Source organism: Aptenodytes patagonicus, chromosome 2, assembly GCF_965638725.1.
Source record: "Aptenodytes patagonicus chromosome 2, bAptPat1.pri.cur, whole genome shotgun sequence".
In the NCBI taxonomy this organism is placed as follows: Eukaryota; Metazoa; Chordata; class Aves; order Sphenisciformes; family Spheniscidae; genus Aptenodytes; species Aptenodytes patagonicus.
Window position 1 is genome coordinate 93,815,084 of NC_134950.1, and position 27,367 is coordinate 93,842,450.

Genomic DNA, 27,367 nt, shown 5'->3' on the forward strand with positions numbered 1-27,367 from the left:
CACCTCGAATACTGTGTTCAGTTTTGGACCCCTCACTACAAGAAGGACGTTGAGGTGCTGGAGCGTGTCCAGAGAAGGACAGCGAAGCTGGTGAAGGGTCTAGAGCACAAGTCTTACGAGGAGTGGCTGAGGGAACTGGGGTTGTTTAGCCTGGAGAAAAGGAGGCTCGGGGGGGGGGCCTTACCGCTCTCTACAGCTACCTGAGAGGAGGTTGTAGTGAGGTGGGCGTTGGTCTCTTCTCCCAAGTAACAAGCAATAGGACGAGAGGACATGGCCTCAAGTTGCACCAGGGGAGGTTTAGATTGGACATGAGGGAAAATTTCTTCACCGAAAGGGTTGTCAAGCATTGGAAGAGGCTGCCCAGGGAAGTGGTTGGGTCACCATCCCTGGAGGTATTTAAAAGATGTGTAGATGTGGCGCTTAGGGACATGGTTTAGTGGTGGACTTGGCAGTGTTAGGTTAACGGTTGGACTCAATGATCTTAAAGGTCTTTTCCAACCTAAACAATTCTATGATTCTATGTTTGTCACTAATTTAGCTGGTGTCACTACTTGATCTGCTTTCTGGATTCTTATTTTTATGCTGCTGTTTCTTTAGTCTCAGAGTCTTCATAATCTTTTTTCCTGGGTATGAACATACCCGGTAAGGTGGCTGTGATTGAAATACGGGAGGTTGGTAGCATAGTCTGGGGATGGTGGATGGGCTTGCCCTGCGTGGTGTCAGTGTTCCTTGTACCTCTGCACTTCCACAAATAGTCATGGGATTTCTGAGTGTTCAACCCATGCGTAATTTAACAGACAGCGAGATTGTGTGCTGTGGGGTTTTTTTCTGATCCTAACTGTGACAAAAGGAATGTGTAGCTCCTGGGTTTCTTGAGCAGTGGAGAAGCAAGAAGAGTGGTGATCTCACTGTCACAGCTCCTCACCCAATTAAAAGCATTGCAAAACTCCTACTTGTATACTGTTGTTCATTCTGTCATGAACCTCTGGTTAAATTTCCTGGGATTCACAGTGTTGGGAGTTGGTGAATTAGGTTTGCAGTTGAGATGATTTCTAAATAAACTCTTAACTTGACTTACTCTTGAACAGTAATGTTCTGAGGAATTTATCATTTAGGTTGAAAATTATCTTTCAAAAGGTGAACTTTACTAGGATGGGTTTTTGGTTCTGGGAACCAGTGCGTGATTCATTTCAGCCTTGATTTGCTTTAAAGAACCCTTGAAATAATTTTTGTACTATTTTATTTTATTTTGAACAGCACTATTGCATACCTGTCCACATCCAAGCCTGTGTAGGATACCACCTTTGGAACAAATTGATTATCAGCAAAGTTATTCTGATGTTAATTTACTGTTTCAATTGAGACTTTACATAAAAGTGCAGTCAAAGCATTGAAACTTAGCAATGTTGCTACTGTACTAATTGCAATTATTTGGCACATTTCTGTTTAAAAGTGGTGAAATACACAGCCCGTTCATGTGGCAAGGATGTTTCACATCAGCAGCTGTAATTGTCTTGTGGATGACTTTTCAAACTATTGTACATTAGAGATTGTATGAACTTCAGAAATGAAACCTTGTAAAAAGCTTTTTTACAGGAAGTTGCAAGATTAGGTCAATAAAAAAATCCTATTTACAGGTCCCAAGTTGAAATTCCTATCTGTTAACTTGGAAAGGAAAGAAACCTTTAAGTAAGTTTCAGAAAGCTACCGGGATCTTTGAAAGCAGAGAGATAAATAATTTTGTAAAATTTGTATTAAAAACAGGTTGTAGGTCTAGGATGTAGATTAGTGCAATTTTGGCAGTGAGAGAGAAGCTGAATAAATCTTTTTTGTACTGCAACTCATCTTTTTAAACTGAGCTACAAAACTGTAGATGGCTTTTCATTATTTTTTTGTGATGCCAAAATGAACAAGTACAGGCTAAAACCAGAATTGGGGGTAGATTTCCAGAAGTTGCTACATGTGTGCTGAAAAGAGGTAGAATTGAAAAATGTATTGAGTAACAGTATTAAATGGCTGATTGAGACTTGGGGATTTTTCCTCTCTGCAGCTTCGATGTTTTGCAGCTTTCAAGCAGTACAGGGCATGTGTTTTCAAAGTCTTCTAGGGGTATTGACAAAGTCAGGTACCCTCGCAGGAGATGAACAGAGCTTACCCATTCTGGCATCTCATCACCACTGCAGGCTCCCTCGTTTGTGATGATAATAGAAGCAGTTGGCTTGGGTGGGGTTTTCCCCCTTATTCCCTATGCCGTTACTGTTTTAGATGACTTGGCTTGCAAATGGCTTGTCCATGCTGGTGTTCCTGTAACTGCTGCAGAAGTGATAACTCTGAAGGAAAACAGCAGTGCAGATTAGTGTACAATGTCCAAGCTTTAAATTTGGAATTTCCTACAGGAAACATCTTTCTTTTTATTTTGTTTTCAAATGTTTGCATCTGTCAGCAGCTAAGTGTCAACAGAAACGGGTCTGGGCCAGGGAAAGGTGTTCAGGGGTTTGCTTTGTTTTGTTTCAAAAAGGTAAAATGCTTCTTTTCTCCAAGAACTCCCTGGGAAGCACAATCTGTACTGCCAGACATGCCAAGAGAACTGGGTTTCCTGAGCGTTCTGCCATGGTCTCTACCCAGCATGTAATGTTGGACAAATCACTTTACCTTACAGAACCTTTATCTCTCCATAAAATGACTTACCTTCTGCAGCCTTGAAAAGATTAGTTTATTTTTTTTGAAAGATACTCAGGTCTGTGCAACTGACAGATGATAGCTTGTCTGGAGATGAAGTCTCATGCTGTGAATTATAAACGCTTTCTCCTTCTCAGTCCTGAATATTTGACGAAGTGGGTGTGAAGTGCTTTGGGCAAACTTCAGCACAAGCAGTGGTGGGCTTTGACATCTAGAGCATCTGGGGAAGGGAGGGAAATCAGTGCATTGGTGCATGAAGAGAGGATATCACTTTCACCAAAAAAATGGAAAAAAATACTGAAAAACCTCTGTTCTCTTAATAGAAGAATCAACAAACATCGCTTTTCTGCCTTAATCCTTCAAAAACCAATAAAAACGTGTCATTGTCTGCTGAAGACTATAATTTAGGGATATTTTGTTGGTCTGCTTTTTAATTAATTTCTATTTTAAATTGCTACTTGAGGAGAAATTGAGGACTAGCCTATGAAATATTTCTCTGACCAAGACAGAACTTGGTTCTGTTTATTGCACTGAAAGTATGCACATCTTGATCATGTTAGCAAGGATTTCTCTTGTAGGGTGGGGATTTTCTTGGCAAGATGAGCGCCACAGAGGCAGCCAGATAATCTCTTCATTTCTCATTACCAGATGCTGCAAAAACAGAGAATTCATGCAAGTGCTATGGCTGATGGGGAAAACTCCCAAGCTGAGTCCTGAACCTTTTTTCGTGCACCTGCATTCCTGCAGCCTTTCATTTCTATCCACTGCTTCATCTGTTGTGATGACTTTCCCGCTCTGTCCGATTCTTGTACACGCTTTTTACTGCCTTCCTTGACCAGCTTGCAGCAAACTACCGTTTAAATGGCATGAAAACAGTTCTACAAAATGCTCTTCGGATAAGATGGACAAGCATTCAAGAGCTTTAGCGGAGTATGGTAGAAAAGCGGCGGCAGTGGTCAGGGGGGTTTAAAAATTGAGACACAGTGGTGAAGGGTGGGCGTCTGCCTCTTGCCTAAGCTTCCTTTCCAGTTAGTATGAATGTTTTCGGTATAAACCCTTAAAACAGCCATCAGACTACTTAAAGCAGTTGCGTGGTGAAGATGTGTAGCTGTGATGTGCACAGCTTAAACCTTGGGCTTTGTTTTCTAGTGTCTGGTAGTGGCGAGCTGTGGTGGCTAAGCCAGTGTCAGCTATTTGGAGCCCGTCTAGGCTCTCATCTGCACAATTCTTGTTTTCAGCTTTGTTCAGCTGTTCTTATCTGTTTTGATTTTTCTGTTTGTTTTGATTTGATGTAATTTGTTTTGCGGTTTGGTGTTTGGTTTTTTTTTTTCCTGGAGTTCTGGAAGGTGACCCAGTTAAACTTGCTCTTGTTTGATATTTGCTACTTCTACCCACTGTGGCTCCTTCTTTTTGATGCAAGTATTCAGTTCTATTGTGAATGCAGGAGAAGTGAGGGAGGAAACAGTGTCAAATGAACGCGAAGAGGTATTTGAGTGTTTGATGCACATACTTTTGTGGCAGAAATGCTTAGCTGCATTTGTTTCTTTGCTGGTAGGTTAGGATTTGCAAGCAGATACATTAGAAACTGGGGAAATCCTGGTTAATTAAACAGCTAAAGATAGGTTAGAAAGTAAGAGCTGAGGAGACAGCAGCAGTTAAGTGTTTTTTTTGGCAGTCCATCAACAGGAAGGGGATTCATTTGAATGCTTCCGTCCTTTCATTTATTTTATTTTTTTTTTAAGGAGAAGAAATACTCTTTTGCATAGGCTGGCAAAACTGCCTTGATTTTTTATTTTTTTCCCCCTCTTTCTTCTTCCCCCCAGACATGCCTAGCTTACAGGATTCTTCCTCACACATCTGCTACCACAATCATAAATTATTTTAGGATTAGGTGATCAGAAATTGAGGGCATGTCTCTGTAGAAGGGACTGAAGAGGAAATTTTGTATTTTGGTTGCTCTGTGCTGATAGAGATCTTGGGCACAGGACAAACTGGAGATCTTGATTTCTCTGCATATTCTTTTTTTGCAGCTGCAGTATTCTTTCCAACTCTTACCAGTACTTTCAAGCTAAGCACGGTGGCTTTGATTTGCTGCTGCATCGTCATTGGATGTAGTTGTCTGTGTTGCTCCTTTTAATGTTGAACATTCCTAAGCTTTTTGGAGGACTTACATTTTTCAGTGGTGGCTGTCTTACCAGCAAGCCAAGTTTGCCAAGCTACCTCAGAAAACGGTGAGGAACGGGGAGATGCTGTATTCTCACAATTGTCTGTATTCAGCTTTTGTGTGTGCTAGAGGTAGGCATTGGTGTTTAAAAAATTTTGAACCTTTTGCAGTTTTCAGTAGAAGATTTTCTTCCTCTGCTTTTGGAAGTTCAAATTGAGATCAGAATCCTCTAGGTTTAAATAGGGAATGCATGTGACTGCATATTAGGTCTGTTTTGTTGAATTAGATCCATGTCCTTTATTTAGCCTATTCTTTGGGACAGTCCTTTTTTTTTTTTTTTTTTTTTTTATTTTTATTTTGTCTCTTGGAAAAGTTAAATCCAGCAAGGGATTGTACTTTAATACCCCATAAAACTGAAGGTGACTTATTCCGGCCGGAGGTCAACGTTTATATTATTACCCCAGGGGAGAATTTGCACCTTGTCAAAGCTGAAGAATTCTGGCATCTCCCTGCCAGCGCCTTCGTTTCTTTCTTAATCTCCAACACTCTTTTAGTACTTGTTAATTCATGCTGTCCTCACTATATTATACTCCAGTATGAGCACAGGCTGCCGAATTCAGGTTTTTGTAGTGATGCTGTACTTTTTTCATGAGCTTGTGGTATAGTGAGTGGGTGGAATTGGAAAGGGAAACAATTAATTTTGGACTGAGCTTTAATACTTGACATTCTGCTTCCATCTGATAAGCAATATGAGTGGGATATCTTCAAGGAACATGAATCAGTTTAAGTCCATGCACAAGAGAGATGGGAACAGTAGTGCTCAAGGACATTTCCACTCCTCTGGAGGGCATTTGTAAGATGTGCCTTCTAAGGTAGCAGCTGGCGCGTTGCATGAGGATGAAGAAATAGGGGAGTGGAAATAACCTGGAGGAGGACTTTGTGAGGGAAAACCTGATGGGCAAGTACAGATTATAGCACAGAATTGACAAAGCTTTGGCAGTAGTAATCTGCTGGTTCGCTCTGTTCTCTGCCCAAAGAATGGTGTGTGTCTCCCCCGTTGTTTTTTTTTTTTTTTTTTAAATCCAGAGAATATCTTGAAAGAATTATCATTTCAGAATGGTTTTTACCATTTTAATGTAACAGCTGGTCAAAAGGAACATGTAAATAAGCAGCATATTCTTTTCTAGAAAGTTAATTTAATTCTAATTATGTCAGCTATGGAGCTTAGTATGTGACTATCCTGAACCTGGCTGTTGAGTGCTACCCAGCCATGAGTTGTTACGTATGGAGTAGGTGAGATACCCTGCTACCACAGGGTTCCCGTTCTGGACTGTTGGCAAGACTTTGCTAGCCACCTAAACTTTGTTCACATCCAGGCACTAAACTGTAGGTCAGGATGATGGGGATTTATTTCCAACATTGTCGTATCACTCTCTGGAAGATTTGGCAAAAGGGTGGGGGGGGTACAGAGCAACAGCTCTCCTCTCTCCTTTCCCCATTGGAAAATATATGCATCAAAACTTATTTTTGGCAGGAATACGCAGATTCTGGCCACTTTTAATACGAGTGAGGGAACAGCTTGAAATTTCTTGTTGTAGTTCACCAATGTTGAAAATTTATTAAAAACAGAAGAGCTTTTGTTTGATTCATTTTTCTTTTGAATTTAAAATGGCTTCAGTATAGTAGACTGTATTAATTTCAGCTTTATCAGAGCAATGTACCTTTTCTTACTCGAAGTTTTCAGCTGTGTTTTGGGCTAGCTGTACTTGAGCGAACTTACGTTCTTCTGAACTTCGTAGCCATGGGATGCTTTCTAGGTTATCTGTTTGGCTCCGTTTGGTTATTAAAAGAAGGTAACTGTGAAACACTCCAGGTTATTCTGCTGCAGCTTGCAAGAGCATAAGTAAAATACAGATTCCTCTCCAGGGTAGCAGAGCATGCCCTTTCTTGGGGGATGTTTTGCTGCCACCTCCTCATCCTCATCATATTCCTGTGAAAGTTCACTTTTCCCAGCAGCCTTAAACCTTTTTGTTACTCAAGCCTTTCCAGGCTGAGCTGAAGATGACCATTTTGTACTATGAGTGGTACAAAAGATACAGTGGCTTTAATGTTAATCAAAGTGCCTTTTTTGTGGAGAGAAGACTATCATGCATATTAGATTGAAGTTGCCAAAGTAGTAGTTGTCTGTACTTCAGCAATATGTGTGCTCGCTGGTGTTTAATTAAGTACGGGAACCATTGATGTGGCATGCTTCAGTTTAATAATCCAACTTTGAATGAGCTTAATATATTTTTAGTTTATAGCTAAAGGGTGAAATTGAGCAGCATCTTTTTAGAATAAATAAATAATTTTAAAAACTCTTTCAGCTGCTTATTCCCTTCTCTGTATTAATCCTCCCTCTCTTCCCTTCCTCCTCTGGAGTTTTACCACCCTTGTGAATAATGAATGAGCCTGAGGATTAAACTGTGTTTCTCCAAAGTGGACTCCTGTCTGTGTAAAACAGCTAACCTAGTTTCAGTTCTGTGCAGTGCTGAGAGATTTTTGCTTCTAATGGAAATAGTGGGGTTTTTTTAATCCTTTGGCATTCCACGTGACTCCTCTGTAGCATGTCTGACCCTTACTTGCTGCTGAGCAAGTTTCAACCAGCTGCAACTCTTGCAAATCCATTTCATTCATTAATAGACCTTAAAGGTCAGTGTGGATTCCTGCGTGCATGGGAGAAGCTGTCGATATTTTATCACTTTCTCTTAAGATCGATGACAGGAGCGCATCTACCTTCTGTGTGCTGATCAGTGGCTCTATAGGCTTCAGCCAGCTCATTTCCGAGTCTTGTTTCTTGAATGCAGCTTTGCTCGTTGCAGCTGCCCGTTCCCGTTAGTTGGTAGGAGCAGTACAGCCTGGTTTGAACACGGTCACTGCAGACTGGCAGGCACACACTTACTTCTGTATCGCAAGTTCTCCAAGGCAGCCTTTTCTGAAAAGGGGAGGAAGAAAGAGAGAGGTCTTATTTCTGTTGAAAAGGCATGGTCGTGCCAGAGTTGGTTACTAAAGGATAAATAGCCTTATTTTTCCATTTCTTTGGAATTGCTTGTGTGAATTCTAGCCCTCAGGATGCCTACAGCCTGTATTCCCCCAGTGCTGCTGTGATCATCAAACTCCCCTAAAGAAACATGAATCCTCTGCCTGCAGAACTTGACTGGCATGAGTGGGCAGTGCCTATACCTCAACAGGTCTTGTTCCCATCCTGGAAAAAGTCCTTTGAGGGAGAAAGAATGACTTCATTTCTGTGCTGCTTCAGTCCTTGCTGCTTGTGGTGGGACTGCAGAAAATACCGACAAGGGCTTCTGCTACTTTGGGGAGTAGGGGAAGGGCACTCAGGAACTACATAGAGATCTGGCTGTCTTGCTGCATACATCAGCAAGCAAGTATGTAACTTTTTAAATTCAATTTACTATAGCACTGTCTCTCTTTAAAATCTAAAAGGCAAATTACTGCTTGGTCTCAGGGTGGGGGTTTTTTTTGTGATTGGTGCATCTTTAGTTATCCAAATATTCAAAGAGTACTTTTTCATATTTTGTAGTTGCTTTCAGGCCTGCAGGTTTAAACAAAATACTGTCTGCACCCTAGCCAGTATTTAAAATGCTGAAAAATCGGCTGGCTTTTTTACCAATGACTTCTTTTAGTCACTTGAAGGGCAGCTATACTCTGATGGTTTGTTGATGAATTCAGAACTCATTTTTCTGTGAAATTAATATGGAAATGATGTGGTTTGTTACCGCTCTTATCTGTAGGTACATCTGTAGTAATGTTGGAAGTACTGAGGTCTTGATAAGGGGGTAGAGGCATTTTGACATACTCATTTTGCTGATGTTTTGTTCATACAAATGTGTTCATTTAAAAACATAATCAGAAGTTTTGTTCACGTAATGCTAGACTTTTGGTCTTTCTATGCATTGGTGTGAACTTGTTGCTTTTGACCTTTGCTTTATATAACTATCTTACCTCTTAAAAATAGAGATTTTTATTTATTCTTCTAGACAAAACCTGCAGGATGTTTCACTTGAACTCCCTTATGCAACTTCTCTTTGCAGCCTGAGATTTCTTAACGCCTCTGCCAACAAACTGGAAATGCTTCCTCCAGCCACTCTTTCTGAAGAAACCCATAGCATCTTACAGGAGTTGTATTTGACCAATAACAACCTCACAGATAAATGCGTACCCTTGTTAACAGGCCATCCACACCTGAAAATCTTGCACATGGCTTACAATCGCCTACAGAGCTTCCCTGCGAGGTAAGTAACTGGTTTCACTGCCTCTGGCCCACCGGTGGGTGGGCATCATGAAACATTTTCACAGTGAGAACTAAATTGCACAGAAATGTGGTGGCACAGGCTGTATTTTGAATGCAGTGATACTGCAGTGGGTGGATTCGCCTGCTATGCCCTCTTGCACGTTGCTACCCTCTCTTGCATTACAAAGACAAGCGAGTTCTGCACATCAGTTGGTGTGTTTTGATTGTGCTTGAAATTTTTTTCAACTGGACTAATTCAGCATGACCACATTATGCTTTTGAAGTCAAGCAAGGAGGTCTTCTGTTTTCCCTGGCTTGGTCACTTTGCTTACACCTGGTGGGCTTCTCCTTACAGCAGATTTGTGAGCATAGCAGTCTGGAAATGTCCTCTGAAAGTGGACTAAACTCCACTGGGGAAAAATCCTCTCACTCCAGAAGGAGATTCTGCCTTGGCAGCAATTTCTGTACTTTCAATTCACTCTGTTTTAATCAGAAATCTTTCAAGTGTAAGATGTGCTGTAAAGCTGATGGGGTACAACCTTGGAAAAGAGATGCCAGTAAATAAAGGAAGAGACATCTCTCTCCTTCTGTGATGTTCTCAGCAGCTGGGCTTCAATGGCAAGGGGGAGGGAGGGAGATGAATTAGGGGGAAGGGCTGAGTGGGATGTCAGAAGATGGAAGGGAAAATTTGGGGTGAAGTGAGAAACTAGGGTTGAAAGAAAGGGGAAGGAAGGAGGAAAAAGAGTGAAAGTGAGCTGGTGAGCAGGGGAAATGTAAGCAAAATAAATCACTTGAAAAGTAGCGTTAGCAAAACATTGACAGAAGCAGCACACATTTTGTTCCAGAATTGTGTTAGTGTCTGATGTGAGGAGAGGTGACAGGCACTGCTGTGAACAAGGACCAAAGTCTGCAATTTTATTTTCTTAAAATAATGAAAACCACTGCTCTTATCACCGCTTCAAAATAAAATATGTGTGTCTATTAAAAGAAAAAAAATTCTCAAACTCCTGTTTTCATAGCAAAATGGCCAAGCTGGAAGAGTTGGAGGAAATTGATATTAGTGGGAACAAACTGAAAGCCATTCCAACAACTATCATGAACTGCAGACGTATGCATACTGTAATTGCTCACTCCAACTGTATCGAAGTCTTCCCAGAAGTCATGCAGCTTTCTGAAATAAAGGTAAGGAATGAATGTGCTTTGGAAGAAGCAAGTATAACGCGACTTCACCCATTCTATTCTCCCCCTAGCTCTCTCATTGCTACAGGATAGTATATTCTCAGAAACCACAGAGATCTGACAGCTGCTTTCTCCTCTGAGATCATATGCAAAATATTTGCCCCTGTGCTGCCTTAAAGTGGAAGGGAAGAAGAGCCTCAAAAATCTGATTTTATGCTCACCTTCACCAGATCCTATCTTCTCTGCCAAATAAGTGTTAATTGTCTTCCTGTGACAGTCTGTTATGATACGACTTAAACATTTGGCAAGAGCTACGCGTAATTAACTCTTGCTGCCTTGGCAATTGGTTGATTGTGTAGGAATGGACTTTGTTTAGAGTGCGTGTTAAAAACTGCTGAAGCTGCAAAATGGGATAGGCCTTGGGGACAGAGATAAATTCCAAGAGCGCAGGATTTGAGTATTCAGGCAAACTACTTTAATTTTCCTAATTGCAGTCATGTTTTGTACAACCGGAGGAATGCTTAATCCGTCTCTTGTATGTGTTTCTAGAAGTAATTCTGTACTTTTCCTGACACTTCTTTTTGTGGGACGCATTCTTTGCTTGACCACGCTGAAGAGCACTACTGCTTACCTTTTGTGAATCAAGTTGCTGCTTCTTGCCTGGCTATAGTGTAGAATATTTTGCGCTGCATGCTGTTTCTGCTGGCCATAGCTGGGAGACGGTTAACTCACAGCTTACAAATCTTGTGATATGGCAGAAAATCTGTCGTCTGAGGTTGAGAACTGATTACCTATTCACGGGCTCAAAACAACGTAAGTGTCCTTCAGGCACTCTGTGAAGTCAAAAGGCTAAGTTCCCAGACTGCCGTGTGTGCCTCAGTGTCTGGGGTCAGGCAAAGCAGCAGGAGCAATAATTCTGTTGGACAGTGAGTACATGTAAAGATGAGCTTTGTGGTTTTAGCCAGGAAATCTCAAACAAACTTGTGGGTTTTTGAATACTCCTCCCTCTTTGGAACAATGGCCAGAGGAAACAGAGGGCCATTTAGAATCAATCAGAAGCAAAGCCTTTTTTCTTAGAGGAAGAATTAGGCTGGGGGAGCGACGCTCTGTGCAGTAAACATTTCTTTAAAAGTATGAGGGTGGTGTCAACCAAAAAAAACCCAAATGAGGATAATGTAAACATGCTGATAGGGAAGAATCAACTTTTTCTTTTCGTTCCTGCGTTTTGGGGAAAGCTGAATGTTTTATAAAAGCATCAGTATTTAAAGTGCTACTCTGCCACAATGCTTAGCAGAAAAACACTCTTGGAAGACCTGGCAGTTTCTTCCTGCTGGTTCCCTACAGTTATTTAGTTCTCTTTAGCAGAAGAAAGAGGCATGGACATCACTAACTGTTTCGGGATTGCAGGGATAGCGTGCGCGACTTCATCTAAGAGGACACAGTGCTCTAGGACTCCACCTTTGTGGAAAGAAAATGCCTGGTCAGTACTCAAGCCTGGTTTTGACTTGGGTGAGATGAGTTCATATAGTTGCCAGATGGGAAGGTGCCTTGTTGGGCATAGGGGTTTTTCTGGCCTCTTGGAGATTTCTCTAGGTCAGGGTTGTGTTTGTCGGTTTGGAGGTCAAGCTTGTGCTGCCTGGCTGTATCTGTTACTTAGCTTAATTCGAGCTCCTTCTTAGGTATGTGAGAGCATTCAAAATGTGCCAAAGTAAGTTCAGAATTTATTGTCTGAGCATGGATTTGGTTGTTTGGTGAAATAAGCTTGCTTGTAGCAAAGCACAAAGTTGTATAGTCTCATGTCACCTCTGTGGTTATATCGTATTTGATGGTTAATTTTAACTGAGGTGGCATTCAAACACACTAAACTTCTTGGGGAAACTGTTACCTGAGGTAATGGCTGTTTCGCTTTTGTATTTAATTAGCCTGAGAGGCTGACGTGTTATGTTTTTGGAGTCAGTGATACTGGAACAGTTAGTAGCAGCAGTTACTGTGCTGACATAATTTCAGAAGGAAAGCTAGTATAAATGATGATGCTTTTACACTTGCAGTAACTCCAGGATTTCCAAACACGAGGTCATTTTAGTGATACAACTGTCTCTAAGCCTTTTTTACACACTACAGTCAAGGCTACAGAAGTTATGTGTTGTCCTCTGTGCTAAAGAGCCCAGTGGATGTCTCTGAGATATCTTATACAATACAGTTTTTAGGGTTTTTATTGTATTTTACGACAGTTATTTATACTGTTAGTTAGGTTTATATGTGCACACTGAAATGTCTTCTGCAAATGGCCAAACGCTGGAAGCAAACACACCTGAGTCAATGCCCCAGCAGACTCTTCCTTACAGCCGTTGTTTGACTTCAGTTTCCTTGCCTTACAAAATAAAAAAGGGCACTTTTTAAATTGTTATCCAGCATCCTGGTGTTCTTTCACAGTCAAACAGTGGAGTACTCCTTACTGCTTGAGCAGAGCTCAGTGACGCGGGCTTGCTTTTCCCACCTGGGACCTGGCTTGGCTTTATCATCCTGTTTTTGTTGACTGATGAGTTGCTTCTCTTTTGTGGTTGTCTTGCTGGGCTGCTGCAGTGAGGGTGATATGGAGGTTTCTTGTCGCAGTTTTTGGTCCAGCTTATCTTTCACAGGAGCAGTACCTTGAGATCCGAAATCTAAGTGAAGATCTAGTAGCAGTAGCATCTTAAAGATGAAACTCTCAATCTTTGGTAGTTTTTCTCCTAGTTAAATAGGTTAGTATTGGTATGGCCATCTTCAGTCACAACTGGAGATAACTCAAGTCCCTTCTAGCCTTGGACAAAACAGTTGCAAAGCTGTAAATGCAGTGTAAGCAAATGCTGAATATTAAACCCTGTCTTCCAGCTGGCCTGTCCAGTGCAAAATCCTGTGTGCAGTTGCAGGAGTTGTTCTTCTGGCGCTGCATGGGGTGGGGCTAAACCAGCTTGCATTAAAATAACGTATGAGGAAATAGGGATCAGTTAGGAAATACACTTTCCTGCTTGCCTGGGGAGTAGAATAAGGACTAAATTTAACATAGATATGCAGAAAGTCCCTCTTAGCCTGTTCTTCAAATAGTACAAATAAAATCTAAGAAATCCTAACCTGGTAAATAAGCGATCTTCACTAGTGCCTAGGGACCAAGGGATCTGCTGTAGAGTGTTGCTGCCTTTGGCATATGGGGCATTTAATGAGAACAATGAAATTACTGATTTTTGTACTTGTTATTCCAGCATGCTTTTCCATCAAATTTGTAATGACATTGAGGTGTTGAACACAGCAAGGCCTGCTGGCAGCTTCTTTAATCTGCAAAGTAATTACTGGCTCTCTGGAAGCAGCAAGAAGTTGTGCAGAGGAAAAAAGCTCACTGGAATAACTGTTCTGTTAAGCTGTCTACTATTTTGTTTGCGTGACAGATTTAAACTCCGATTTCCTTATCAGGCTTAGATAACGTCAGCAGTTTGTTCTTTGTAGATAATAAGGCCTCCATATTTGACAACCTCAGGATTCAAGGTTTGGGTCAGAAATTTGTTATTTCCGTTTAGTGTATTTAATAAAGCATTAGGAGATTTTTCTTGTCCAGATTTCACTAGGTTATCTTATGCCTTCTTCCAGCTCAGGACCCAATTTCTTTGAATATACCAACAAAAATGAAAGTGTCTTGCTTGTATCGATGGAAGTTATGTAATGGTCAAAATGTGCAGCTAGGAAAAGCCTCTCCCTGCCCCTTTCAGCTTTCTGTTTTATTAAAGTTTTTGAAGTCTTTCTCTTTTTGGAGGTTGAAAGTAGAAAATGGTCTTTCTGAGAGATGTGGATAGTTCTTCTATCCTCTGTTAAATACCAGCCTGCTCTGTCCTCTGAAAATTACTTTTTTTTTTTTGCAATTTTTGGTGAATGCTACACTGGTTGTCCTGGTTTTGGCTGGGATAAAGTTAATTTTCTTCCTAGTAGCTGTGTTTTGGATTTAGTATGAGAATAATGTGATAACACACCGATGTCTTAGTTGTTGCTAAGCAGTGCTTACACTAGTCAAGGACTTTTCAGCTCCCCATGCTCTACCGACTGAGAAGGCTGGAGGTGCACAAGAAGCTGGGAGGGGGCACAGCCAGGACAGCTGACCCAAACTGGCCAAAGGGACATTCCATACCATGTGACATCATGCTCAGTGCATAAACTGGGGGGAGTTGGCCGGGGGGCTGTGACCGCTGCTCAAGGACTGGCTGGGCGTCGGTCAGCGGGTGGTGAGCAATTGCATCACTTGTTTTTCCTGGTTTTGTTCCTCTCTCTCTCTCTTGTTGTTTTCCTTTTCATTACGATATTATTATTATTATTATTAAATATATTATTATATTTCAATTATTAAACTGTTCTTATCTCAACCCACGAGTTTTCTTACTTTTGCTCTTCCGATTCTCTCCCCCATCCCACCAGGCAGGGGGGACAGTGAGCGAGCGGCTGTGTGGTGCTTGGTTGCCGACTGGGGTTAAACTATGACACTGGTGGTCCTATAATAGGGTTTGGAGAGTTGGTTTTGTTCTAAAATGCCATATTTTTCCTTGTGTATTGACTTTCATCTGGATATGCAGCTTTAAACAATGTTTGGGGATTTTGTCATTCTAGTGGACTTGTTCTAGCTAATTTGTGCTTAGCTGGTGGATAGCCAGCAAGTTTCTCTGCTGTTTTGTATCATAATTTTTCTGAAATATTTAAGCTTTAATTTGTTTTCACTCATTTTATTGACTTCGTATTTAAATATGAATCCATCTAAAATAACATGAATTAAAACCATGTTTGAAACTGCTCCAGTATTTTTTTTCCTTTCCCCCCCTACTCCCCTCCACATGCATTCATAACCCTGCTTATTTTAATATCCCTCAGTAAATATTGAATTCCAGAAAGCGTGTTCATACTCATGCTGGTTTAAACTGCCTTCGGAGGAGGGACTGTTATGCCAGTGGCTTAGAAGCCCCAACTGTATTTATCTCCATTTCCTTTATCCATTAAAAGACTGGCAACTGTTTTCATCAGTAACATTTTTTCTTAAATACTTGAAAATACACTGACCATCGTTGTCTCTGTGAAGAGCAGACAAACCTTAATAGTTTTGTAAAAAGATGACACCTGGCCAGAGATGGAAATGGAGGGAATGTATTTCTAGGTGCCCCAGGCATCTGGGAAGATGGCTAAATGCCATATGAAAGTTATTTTGTAAGAACCACTTACCTAAATGAATGGTCTTAGGTCTTGGTTGCAGCCTTTATTGTTCATGAAACATGCATTGCTACATTTAATCAAAATCTCTATGATCTTGATGACAGCTGAATTCTCTTGCTTACTTGGCTGCTTTCCTTTTGCAGTGCGTGGACCTAAGCTGCAATGAACTGAGTGAAATTACATTGCCTGAAAACCTGCCTCCAAAACTACAAGAGCTGGACCTGACTGGAAATCCCAGATTAGCCTTGGATCACAAAACCCTAGAGCTGCTGAAGTGAGTTAACTTACAGAGTGGGGAGGGGGCAGAGCGACTCCTGTCACTAGGGTGTGACAAAACCACAATATGCAGAAGTGTAAATCTCTTCAAAGAGTACGGCTCCCTGTTGTCAGTGGATCAGACAGTAACAGATTGTATGGGTAGTTCAGAAATTAATACTTCATTGAAGAGGATTACTTTACCCACTTCAGTGCAATTGCTTTCAGCTGTAACTCCTGAAGGGGTCTGGTGGGCTGATATAACCACTGTTGGGCCAGTTTGATCTCCGTTTTACTTCTGACATTAGATTCAACCAAAATACTTGTTTTATTCCACCGTTGAGATGCCAGTAGCTACTTACTGTGTTTTTTTTCTCACATTCGTCTGTCTTTGCCATTCTTTTCCTTTTTACCTCTTCACATACCACTTCTTGTTACCTTTCATACCTCTCTGCTTTTGTCCTATAAATATTTTTTTCCATATTTAAGCTGCTCCTGAAGACTGTCATCTCCCACTCTGCTTGCAGCAAAGCTAGTTACCTTGCTTTAGGACCTTCTATTTTATTCCTGTCTACCTGTTTGTTTCCTGCCCTGGGACTTAACCATCCATAACTTAAATTCGCCAAGTGCCTTGTGCCTCCTTCTGCTGCATGTTGGGAAATTGTTGCACTAAAACAGGTCAGCTGTGGACAGTGGTGCTGCCTTGAGCTTTTCTTATGTCCTGAAGGGAACTGCACCAGCACAGAGGTTCCTTCTAAGTCTTTTTGATCCTTAAATATTGAATGATTCCAAGAAGGGTTGGTCTACTTTTTAAGGATTGAGCAGTTGCTTTGTGTGATTTGCTTTTAAATGGTTAAGATCAGACACTGGAGTAGTAAACCTCATCTGTTGTGCAAGCAAGGGAAACTTAGTGTGAGTTTGCTTTTAGCTTGAATCAGCGAACTCTATCAAATTTAAATGGAAATTTGAATAATGATGAGTTTTCACAGATAAAAACAATAGTCCACGTTCTGCAGCAGACAGCAGAAAAAAAGGGGCGTTCCTCTATTTTAAGAACTGCTTTATTGTATACAGGAAACCTTCCTAAAGCAGCAGTGTGTAATGTTACGGGGGGGGGGGGGGGGGGGGAATGTAACAAAGCTAATTGAATTGTGTCAAAACTTAAAGATCAGCTTTTCTTGTGTGTAACCCAGCAGACAAGATGGGCAAGCCAGTCTCTTGCCACTTTAGTATTCAGGCATCATGCCCTGTAGCAGTATTGTACAAATTTAAGTCCTAAGTAGTAGAAGAGTAGTGTGGCCCAGCTACACACCATATTTTCACTGGCATATGCGTTGTCTTTAATTTGCAGAAAATTTTTTTCTTCTTGTGTGTGTGTTTTGTTTGGTTATTTGGTTTTTTTTAATAAATTATTCTTAAGACCTCAGGTCTGTTCTCTTCCCTAATATTCATTAGCCACAGTCAGGTGTTTCAGGCCTCCTGAGGGGCTGCTTAGTGTCTGTGCTGATATACTACACTGACTTCTACGGTATACTGCTATAATTGACTGTGAGGGAGGAGGTGCTCCTTTCGCTTGTTTTTTGTGGCAGGCACAAAAATACTTGTGCACTTGGTACTTTTTATATCTTCCTTCTGCATGTGAAAGGCAGCTCTCCATCTGTGCCCTAGCAGGATTCAAGCAGGTAGTAGGTTAATATGTATTTTTAGTGCTGATGAGAAGAGTCCTGTCATGCATGCTTGCTTTTTTAATATGTATGGAGATCTTAAAGGAGGCTTGCATGCTTAGGAGGATGTTGCCAAGTGATTTATTGGATGTAAGAATTTTCAGTAGCAATTAAAATGAAAAAGAAAAAAAAAAAAGATGCTGCTACTCTGATTTTTAGGGAAGAGCATTTAGTTCAATTGTAACAGTAATTTTAAATGAGGGGGAAAATAAACCATGCTGTCCGGAAGCCTTAGCTCATCTTCCCTGCATAAGGGTGTGCTGCTGGATATCATTCTTTTCCGGGCACATGGTCTATTTGTAGTAGTGCCACTGAGGAAGCTGAAAGCAATGCGTTGAGGTAGCTTTTTTCACCACTGCTGAGAAGCCTCGAGACAACTCTGGGTCCTTGACCTGCCCAGGAACCAGGGGTCAGTCAACTCGGTTAAAAAAGAAACAAACAGAAAACCCCTTTTGATCCAAGTTCCTCTGCCCTGGAAGATAAGTGCCTTGTATGAGAAGTCGGTGAAGAAAGTGTGTCTGCTCATGTGTGTAGCAGTTTGCAGGTGGAGACAGAATTAAAATCTCTGCTACTTTAGAAGAGACACAGGTTTCCAGCTTGATTTGGGGTCAGATAATCTTTTCTAATGTTCGTGGCGAGATGTTTGCCTCCTGTTTGTCACACAGAGGGCTGCAAAACCAAGAGCTTCAAACACCAGTGGTTCTAACGTTATTTATGTAATTTGTTTGCTTTTAATCTGCCTCACTGATGTACATCCTGACTATCGGCATAAAAAGAAAGTGAACTGGATGTGACAGTACTTCAGGTTATTTGAGGAAGGCTGTGCAATGCTGAAAAGACTTTTCTGTGTGTTCAGGTCAGGTGGGGGTTTGGATAGAGAAAAATGAATGCTCAGAGTGAACAGTTAGACCTTTCTGCTTGTGTCCTTTTATGATTCATTTGGTTCATGAAAGGTTCGGGTGCCTTTGAAGTGTCTGCAGCGTGTGGGGAGCTTGCTTTCCCTGCCTTTGGAAGAGAGCAGTAGGGAGCAGGGAGGAGGTCATCTCTCCCCAGCAAAGCAGGGCTGTGAAGAGAAGAGTATAAAACAGAGAGGGCTGGGCCCTTTTTAAGTCTTTACTACGCTGCATGAGATATTTGAAATTTGGGCTAAAGGCTATGTTGGTAGTAAATTGGAGGGTAGAGGATCAAGGGCCTCAGTGAAAATTGGATTGTACAACTGGGGAAGGCAGAAGGGCTGTGCTTGCTGTCGGGACCGCAGGCTGGCTCTTGCAGGTTGGTGCAGGACAAGGATGGAGCAGATTTCTGTTTGTGGGCATTTTCATGGAAGGCTGTTACTACACGTTGCTGTTCCTAAAGAATTTTTTTCCTTTTTTTTTTTTTTTTTTTTCATTTAGGGGATGGTGTGGGTCATATAGGAGGCTTCATTTGCGTAGAATGAAAAGAGCCCAGAGACTTGTTGTTAAAATGGGTGGAGGAGATGTATAAGTCAAAAAATCATTCCCCTGTACTGGCTTTCATCAAGCTAGTGACAAATTTGCCTTGTATTCCTACTGGGCCAGGTTTGAAACAAATAGCTCAGGGGTGAGAGCAGGGCAAGAAAAGCCGGCTAGGCAGAACAGTGCAGCTGACACCTTCATAGTGGCTCAGTTATTTACTGCTTTTTTGTTCTTTGTATACAAACATGTAAAAGTAACTGCTTTGGATGTCCTGCTTCATTTTTGTCTATTAAATGTATTACTAAGAACTGGGGGGGGTGGGAAGGTGTTATCTTCACATTTTAAGCTGGATCATGTCAGCACTTCAATCCATTGCATCTTTGTCCTTGCAGCAATATCCGTTGCTTCAAGATCGACCAGCCCTCGGCTGGTGATGCTTCGGGAGCACCGGCGGTGTGGAGTCACGGTTACACAGAAGCATCGGGCATTAAGAACAAGTATGACCTGACGTGGTTTTTATTATACGAGCATCCTAGCAGCAGAGCACCTCTATGCTGATACAAAGAAATCCTTTTTTCAGTGAAAGTTTTGGGGACATTTTGGGCCTCACAAAGGCAGAGGCCATGCCATGACTCTATATTTGTATACCGGGCCCCTGCCTGGCTCTCCACTCTGGTCTTTGTTAGGGAAGTTGCTAAGATACAAGTGTAGCCGACACATTTTGTCTATGCAAGACTCCGGTACTTGCAAAAGATCTGAGTGCTTAAAAGCATTTTCCTCTTTGCAAAGCTTCTTTATCTTCAACCAAAGGATGTTTACCAAGCAAATCAGAGATACTAAAGGAAGAGGCAGAATGGCCAAAACTCTGAATATTCATAGTGTGCAGAGCTCCTGTGACTGAGGCAGCACTTGACAAATAATGTACCAAGAGTCTGCTAGTCTCTGTGTTGCTGGCAATGTGATGAATCTTTCTTTGTTCCTTAAATACCTTTTTAGAAATCTTCTGCTACCTAGGTTTCTGTAGCAAATGCCAGCAAGCCTTTGCTTACTGTTAACTGATTTATCGCACAACTTGGTCATCAGCATGTTAAATCAGAAGGATGGCTTTCAGAGGGGCAAGTGCGGTTTCAACTGATGTTGTTTTCAGGCATCCTTTTTCCTCTATTTCTACAAATAAGGGACTTGTTCACATGCTGAAAAGGAGGAAGAATCCTTAGGGCTTGGCTTGAACTTCCAGTATAGTTCTCTCCACATCTTAGCACTATTGATGGGCCTGACTCTTCTCCACAGCTCAGAAAGCAGTCCTGAAATGCTTGTGAACAGAGGTGGTTAAAACTAGCTCTCAGACCAGGCTGCATCTTTCTGGTCAGAATGACAAGATGAGAAACTAGTAGTGAGTAACAACCTTGATGTTCTCCTGCTTTGTTTTTTCACTAGGCTGTGTGTGGCAGCACTTTCAGCCAATAACTTCTGTGACAACCGGGAGGCACTTTATGGTGTGTTTGATGGTGACCGCAATGTGGAAGTGCCGTATCTGCTGCAGTGCACAATGAGCGACATCTTAGCAGAAGAGCTGCAGAAAACAAAAAATGAGGAGGAATACATGATCAACACTTTCATTGTTATGCAGAGGTGAGTCTTGGATCTGAAGCCTTTTTTATCTTGTGTATGCTCACTGGGCAGTTTGTTCGCTTTCAGGTCAGACACCTGTTCTTTTCTCGCTTCAAAAAAATGCAAGAGGGGGAAAAAAGCCTTGGAATCTGGCTATGGTCTTTTCTTTTATTGCTTGTTTTGTGAATGTTGCCCTCTGTTCCTTTCAGGTGTGGGGAGAAAAACCCCAACATCTCCCCACCCAAACAAAAAAAACCCCACCCCGCCTGTGAAGTTACTAAGTGCTTATGAACTAAGTGGTGGGTGGAGGTTTACTCTTTTCTGGTGTCTTCTTTAAGTCTTAGGATTCACAATTGACCGTAACCATGTCAGTGGTATGAATCTCTTGATCATCTTCTAAACTTCCTTACTATTACTGGCTGCAAAGCTTGGGCTGATTCTTTCTGTTTCTCTGTACCAATTCAGGTTATTTAAGGCTACACAGATATTTAAAACGTGTACTCTGACTCCTTAGAAATGTCTATCTCCTGTCATCCCTTTGGCCTTAGACTATTATTTGAGCAGGACCCATCCAAAGAGATTGTGATACAATAGCAGTGAGTGTAATAGTGGCTCTGTGTAGTGGTTTGGAAACCTGTGTGCGTGCTGTTCTTGACAGAAGAAGAAATTGTGCCTGGGGAGACATCAAGCGAAAGAGGAGTACAAAGGGAATTGAACAAAGGAGAACGAAGAGGTCAGGGAAACAAAGGAGAAAGCAAATAAGCAGCTTAGACTGAGGAAATGGATCAAGTTAAAAGTAGCATTGCTTATCATTCAATTGCTGCACCTCTGGAGAGGAAAAATACTGAAGTTCTGGTATCGGGAAAGATACGGAAGCAGTAGGGTGGTATTGAACCTGAAACACGAGAGAAAATGCTTCCTTCCCATAATTGCTTATAACAGCGCCTCAGACCGGTAGCTGAGAAGGTGGTTGCTATACACTTAAAATATTCAAAAATAATAATGAATTTGAGTATCGAAAGTACTTATTAAGTGGTTTTGTTTACTACTAATGCAATTTCACAGGAATGTGGCATTCCTACAAAAAGCTGCCCTTTTTTTCCGGTCTCAAGTCAAAATAAGCTAACCGCTTCTTTGGAGAACCAGAAATAGTATTCATTCCAGTTGCATTTAACCATTCATTGAGGATTATTACAGATTATATGCAACACTCCTGAAGTGTATTTTTAAAAAATTAAACATGTTGAAGCTTGGTTACAAATTTAGTTGTGCATTCTCTCCTCAGGATTTTGAATCAAAGGTTCTTGCCAGCTATACCTAGCCTTAATAAAATTTTAGTAACCTCTATAATTAGCTTTCTAATTACTGTCATTCCTAATTACTATAGGAGAAGGCCCTGATAAACAAGATGCTGGGAAGGATGGATAGTTTTTCACAGTCTAGTATTGAAATGAATTTACATTCTAATTACAGGATTCTGAAAACTTTACTTTTATCCATAGATTTTTTTTTTTTCCCCACTATGACCCCTGCTGAAACGGCAGGCTTAAATATTTCTAAGAACCTATTTAACAGGTTAGTTACTGACAGGATAAATTAAAAGTGTGCCTTCTTACAGTGGAGTTAACAGCCACTGTGCTTTTTTGATCATCGTTTGATACTTTAAGAGCATTATTCTGAAGACATCACAAAACAGTGAACCTCTGCCTTCTGTTTTTGCTCAAAAATAGTTTTTACAGTTAGAATTATTTTTTTATAATAAAATCTGTAGCTTCAGAAGCCGAAGAACCAGCTGGATAATATGAACCCTCTTTTTAAGCTCTACCTGTACTCATTTAATAGTCCTCAGTACTTTTCTAATCCTCTCTGTTTCCCTCGATCTGACCTTTAAAACAAATGTCTTTAAGATGTAGAGGAAGAGACAACTGTGCAACTCTTAAAAGTGCAAAGATTGTTGTTGTTGTTGTTCTAAAATTGAGCAGATTTGCATATCTGCATATGTGTAAATAACACACTGCCCGAGAGCTGCACGTGATTTCTCTGCAGTGCTGCCATAGTGTCACAGTCTTCAGTGGAGACTTTTGTTTCTGTCCCAGTGATCCAATAGTCAATGCCCTGAGTGCTTGTGGTTGCAGAACAGCGGCTGTTTCTCCATAGTACCCGTAACACTTGTTTTCCAATTAAAGAACAATCATTGTTTTGTTTAAATTCCAGGAAACTTGGAACAGCTGGACAAAAACTTGGAGGCTCTGCTGTCCTTTGCCATATAAAACATGATCCCATGGACCCTGGTGGATGCTTCACGCTAACCTCAGCAAACGTGGGGAAGTGCCAAACCGTTCTCTGCCGGAATGGGAAACCTCTGCCTTTGTCCAGGTGTTACGTGATGAGTTGTGAAGAAGAGTTGAAGAGGATTAAGCAGCATAAGGCCATTATCACAGAGGTTAGAGAAAAGTTAGGGACTGTTGCAACTTGCAGCTTCCTTGGAGAGTATTTGCACAGCAATGCATGAAATTACATGTCAATATTAGTAACCTCTAAGAGGTGGTGTTAATGGTATGGGTTCCCGAGTTGCACTTTTCCTTTCAAGGTGATTCATATCATGCAATCAAGTTATCATGCAATCAAGTTGCTTTTCCATCCCATTGCCATGCTGGATTTTGGTTAGCTTCAGAGAGTGAGCAACTGTGAGCATGTTGCGTTGAAACAGGAAAGCAGACAGCCTCCTCCTAATGGAGAGAGGAATTTCTGTGTTGGAGCTGCCATGAAGAGCCTCTCCAGTCAAAAAGGATGAGAGGGCAGAGCACTTGGAGCGATGCTATCCTTCCCTTAGGAGACTCCTTGCTTCTGGCAGGCTGACTTTGCTGTCTGAGCTCCTACATTCCCAGAACTGCCCTTTGACAGGCGGCTCTTGAAGAGAGCACTTGCCCAAAAGGAAGACCCATCCTGTGCTCAGCTGAACCATGAGAGAGGAGAAAACTATTTGTTCCCTTCTTACAAGGGAACACTGCTGTCAGTTTTGCTTTGCCTTGTGTGACATGTGCATAGGAATAGATAAATATTGAATCCTCCTAATGGTGGAGGAAAGGGCAGAAAACTCACTGCTGTATGCCCGTGAGCAGGGGGTGCGCGCGCGCGCGCGTGTGTGTGTGTGTGTGTGTGGAGTAAGTCGTGTGCCTATCCATCTCGCCAGGGAAAGGTGACGACTGGGATGTCAAACGTGACAAGTTGAAGGGAGTCACTCCAACATAGTGTGCATCACCAAGGCACGCTCGTTGTGTTGTTCCGTAGAGCAAAAGGGAAATTTCTGCGCTGAATCTTAAGATGACTCACTGATTTCATGCACGTTGATGGCTTATCACTGCTGTCAGCCTTCTAATGAGGAAGTTAACAAGCCGACAAGGTTTTTTTTTCTCTGAGTGGTTTTAAAGGGGAAGCTTTTTTTAGTCTTGGTTCACTTTTCTGTGGTTATCTGCTTTATAATAATCACTGCAGTCGTCAGCTGGACCAAATGAGTGTAAATCCTCACCTTTGTTGTTCTTCTCGAACATGCAATTAGCAGGGTGCTGCTATCCCCAGCAGGCTGGCAGATAGTCAGGCTTGCTGTTTCAGACACTTTCTCTGCTTATCCTAACCAGGACAGGATCCTGGGATTTGGACGTGCATGGGATTTACTTCTCAAATAAGTCCATTTTTACTGATGTTTTCCCTTCAGATATTACTCCTCCTTTCCTTGGAAATGTCGTATCTAAGTGGAAGTGTAGTAAGTAATTGGGGCATGTAAAACATTTCAATGCAACTCAGCTGACTGAGAAATGCAGACTTGCTCTCTGCTGCATTTGAATTTGACTTGCGTGCTTCGTTTAAAGTCCTTTTTTTTTTTTTTTAAATGAACTTTTGTTTCCGAAGTGATGAGCCAAGATGAAACCTACGATTGTTACAGCTGCAGGAGAAGAGTCATAACTGAATGACCTGCCCCTATGTCAAATGGAGCTGTGTGTGGCTTTGCCCTGTATAAAGCCAGATATCGTGGGTGGAGGAGGGATAAGTCTGACTCACTGGTAAAACATTAGTCCAGTTGGTGCTTGCAGCTGCAGGAGCAGAATAGATGGCTCTTTGTTGCAGACTTCTGCTTTGCTGGTCTGTGCATAGGTGATGCTGATGACAAATCAGTAGGGTGTAGGAGGTGTAGCACAGCATTGGAAACCAGCCATTGCTGTGCTCTCATCCCAGCTCTGTCACCTCCTTGCAAGTCACTTTGCTTTTCCGTCTTCTCGTCTGTAAATGGCAGTGTTGGGGGTACTGCAAAAACAGCCATCGGTAAAACGCAAGGAGATGCAGGTGCTGTGTATCCCTGTCTGCTTTGTTTCCAATTTCCTGTCCTTTCTAATTTCAGGACGGCAAAGTGAATGGTGTGACGGATTCAACAAGAATCTTGGGGTACACCTTCCTTCACCCAAGTGTTGTGCCCCGTCCTCACGTCCAGTCCATCACCTTAACTCCGCAAGATGAATTCTTCATTCTGGGGAGCAAGGGGCTGTGGGACAGCCTCTCGATGGATGAAGCAGTGGAGGCAGTCAGAAACGTGCCTGATGCGCTGGCAGCCGCGAAGAAGCTTTGCACTTTGGCCCAGAGTTACGGCTGCAACGACAGTATCAGTGCTGTCGTGGTTCAGCTCAACGTGACGGAGGACAGCTTCTGCTGCTGTGAACTTAATGGGGTCCCACCCCCCAGCCCAGGCATTTTCCCCCAGTCTGTCAACGTGGTCATCAAAGACAGGCCAACAGATGCACTTGGGATGCCATCTTCAAGCAGCGGCATGGCTTCGGAGATCAGCAGCGAGATCTCCACCTCCGAAATGAGCAGTGAGGTGGGGTCCACAGCCTCTGACGAGCCTCCACAGGTAGCCATGAACGAGAACAGCCCGGCCTACCCAGGGGAGCAGCGCTGCATGCTGCACCCTGTCTGCCTGTCCAATTCTTTCCAACGGCAGCTCTCCAGCGCCACCTTCTCCAGCGCCTTCTCCGATAATGGCCTTGACAGCGATGATGAGGAGCCGATTGAGGGGGTGTTCACCAATGGCAGCCGCGTGGAAGTGGAGGTGGACATCCACTGCAGCCGAGCGAAGGAGAAGCAGCTTCTCCAAGTGCCGGTGGAAGCCAGCGACGAAGGTATCGTCATCAGTGCCAATGAAGATGAGCCCAGCCTTCCCAGGAAAGCTGAATATTTGGCCGCAGGCACAATAGGGCGCCGGCGGGGCAACGGTTCTGTGGCGCCACAAGAGAGGAGCCATAACTTAATTGAAGTTGCAACGGATGCGCCGCTCAGAAAAACAGGGGGCTACTTTGCTGCTCCAGCACAGCCCGATCCCGACGACCAGTTCATCATCCCACCAGAGCTTGAAGAAGAAGTCAAGGAGATTATGAAGCAGCACCAGGAACAACAGCAGCAGCAACAGCAGCAGCAGCAGCGGCAGTATCCGACAGACCACCTGGCAGACTATTACGACACACCACTATGACCCACTCTATTTACTGCTCAGAAATAAACTAACAAACAAGGAGACTTGAGTGCGGGACGCAGTGGGCTCGCATTACAGCAGGGGTTTTCCTTATCCTTTTCCTTTATATACTTCCTTTTCCCTATCCTGCCACTACAGATAACTGCAGCTTTTCAGTTTGTTAGGTTTAATATTCATTGACTTTCTTCTAGAGACGCTTGACCGGTAAAGTTTAAAATAGTTAACCTTCCCTTAACATATCAAGTGTAAAAACAAAAAAATAATTAAAAAAAATAATAAAAAGGTTTAATATATTGCTGAGAAACAGATGATGATGTAATATTTTTTAAAATTGCTTGTTTGTTTTGTTTGAAAAGCAGGGCAGTAGCCAGTGCTAAATGATTTAAGTAATATTGTAATACTGTATTTCTTTGAGAGAAAAGGCTTTTTTTGGTCTTGAAAATGATAGACATTTGTAGAATATGGAGACTAACTCCTAGGAGTTGCTTTACTCTTTCAGGTGACTTAAGTCACTGAGATTCACTAATTTTCTCTGAGAGAACAGTTGATTGGGAAATTCCTGTAAATAGCTCAGTGTTGTATAGTGATGCTTACATGTTTTGTAGCCTTGGCATTAAGGACACAACCTGAAAAATTGACCTTTTTTTCTTAAGCGACTCTTTGGGCCACGGTCATCGAGCATAACGGACCGAGTGGCTGTGTACAAGGTAGCTAGAACTGAGATGGTGTAGACCATTTAAAGAAACCCACTTTTTCCTCTGGTCTCTTTCTTTCCTTACTTTTCCAGACACGTTTTGTTTGTGTTCCTTACTGCTGCCACAACCAGCATGATTGTATAGAGCTCATTTGCTGTAGAACATTTACATACCAAGAGTTATATTAAAGCTGAATGCACAAATGAACATGTCATAATTTTTGTTATAATAAATATGAAATTTACACCTGATGTCTGCTTTTATGTCTGAATAGCTGAGCAGCAGCTTTCAAACAGTAGCTTGCTGTGGTTCATCAGCGTGCTGCTCAGGTTAAACCGAGAAGTGTTGAAACTTTTTCGGCTCGATCACATTTTTACACTGACTGCAGAAGCTCACGTGTACTTTTAGAATTTAAAGGCCATGCAAAATGGCCTTTAAAAGATACGAAACAACCCTCTGAGGAATTGACCTGTTTTCTTTTTTTCTTTCTCAGTACTAATTCAGCACTATTGATTTGCCCTTTGCCACAGTATTGACGATGCCAGAAGACTGAAGAGGAGCGGTGCTCTGGCTCTGTCCCACTGGGACTGAG

At 42.0% G+C, this 27,367-nt stretch overlaps 1 protein-coding gene across 1 annotated transcript in view; it reads left to right on the forward strand.

Moving 5' to 3' along the window:
- PHLPP1 (PH domain and leucine rich repeat protein phosphatase 1) overlaps positions 1-27,026 on the forward strand; it is a 141,949-nt gene extending 114,923 nt beyond the window's left edge. Inside the window, exons 11-17 of the mRNA XM_076330418.1 lie at positions 8,935-9,135; positions 10,154-10,316; positions 15,677-15,807; positions 19,341-19,445; positions 20,386-20,580; positions 22,774-23,002; positions 24,956-27,026. Coding sequence (XP_076186533.1) covers positions 8,935-9,135; positions 10,154-10,316; positions 15,677-15,807; positions 19,341-19,445; positions 20,386-20,580; positions 22,774-23,002; positions 24,956-26,080 — 2,149 coding nt within the window. The 3' untranslated portion in view covers positions 26,081-27,026. The remainder of the gene's footprint in view (positions 1-8,934; positions 9,136-10,153; positions 10,317-15,676; positions 15,808-19,340; positions 19,446-20,385; positions 20,581-22,773; positions 23,003-24,955) is intronic.
- Positions 27,027-27,367: the final 341 nt, after the last annotated feature.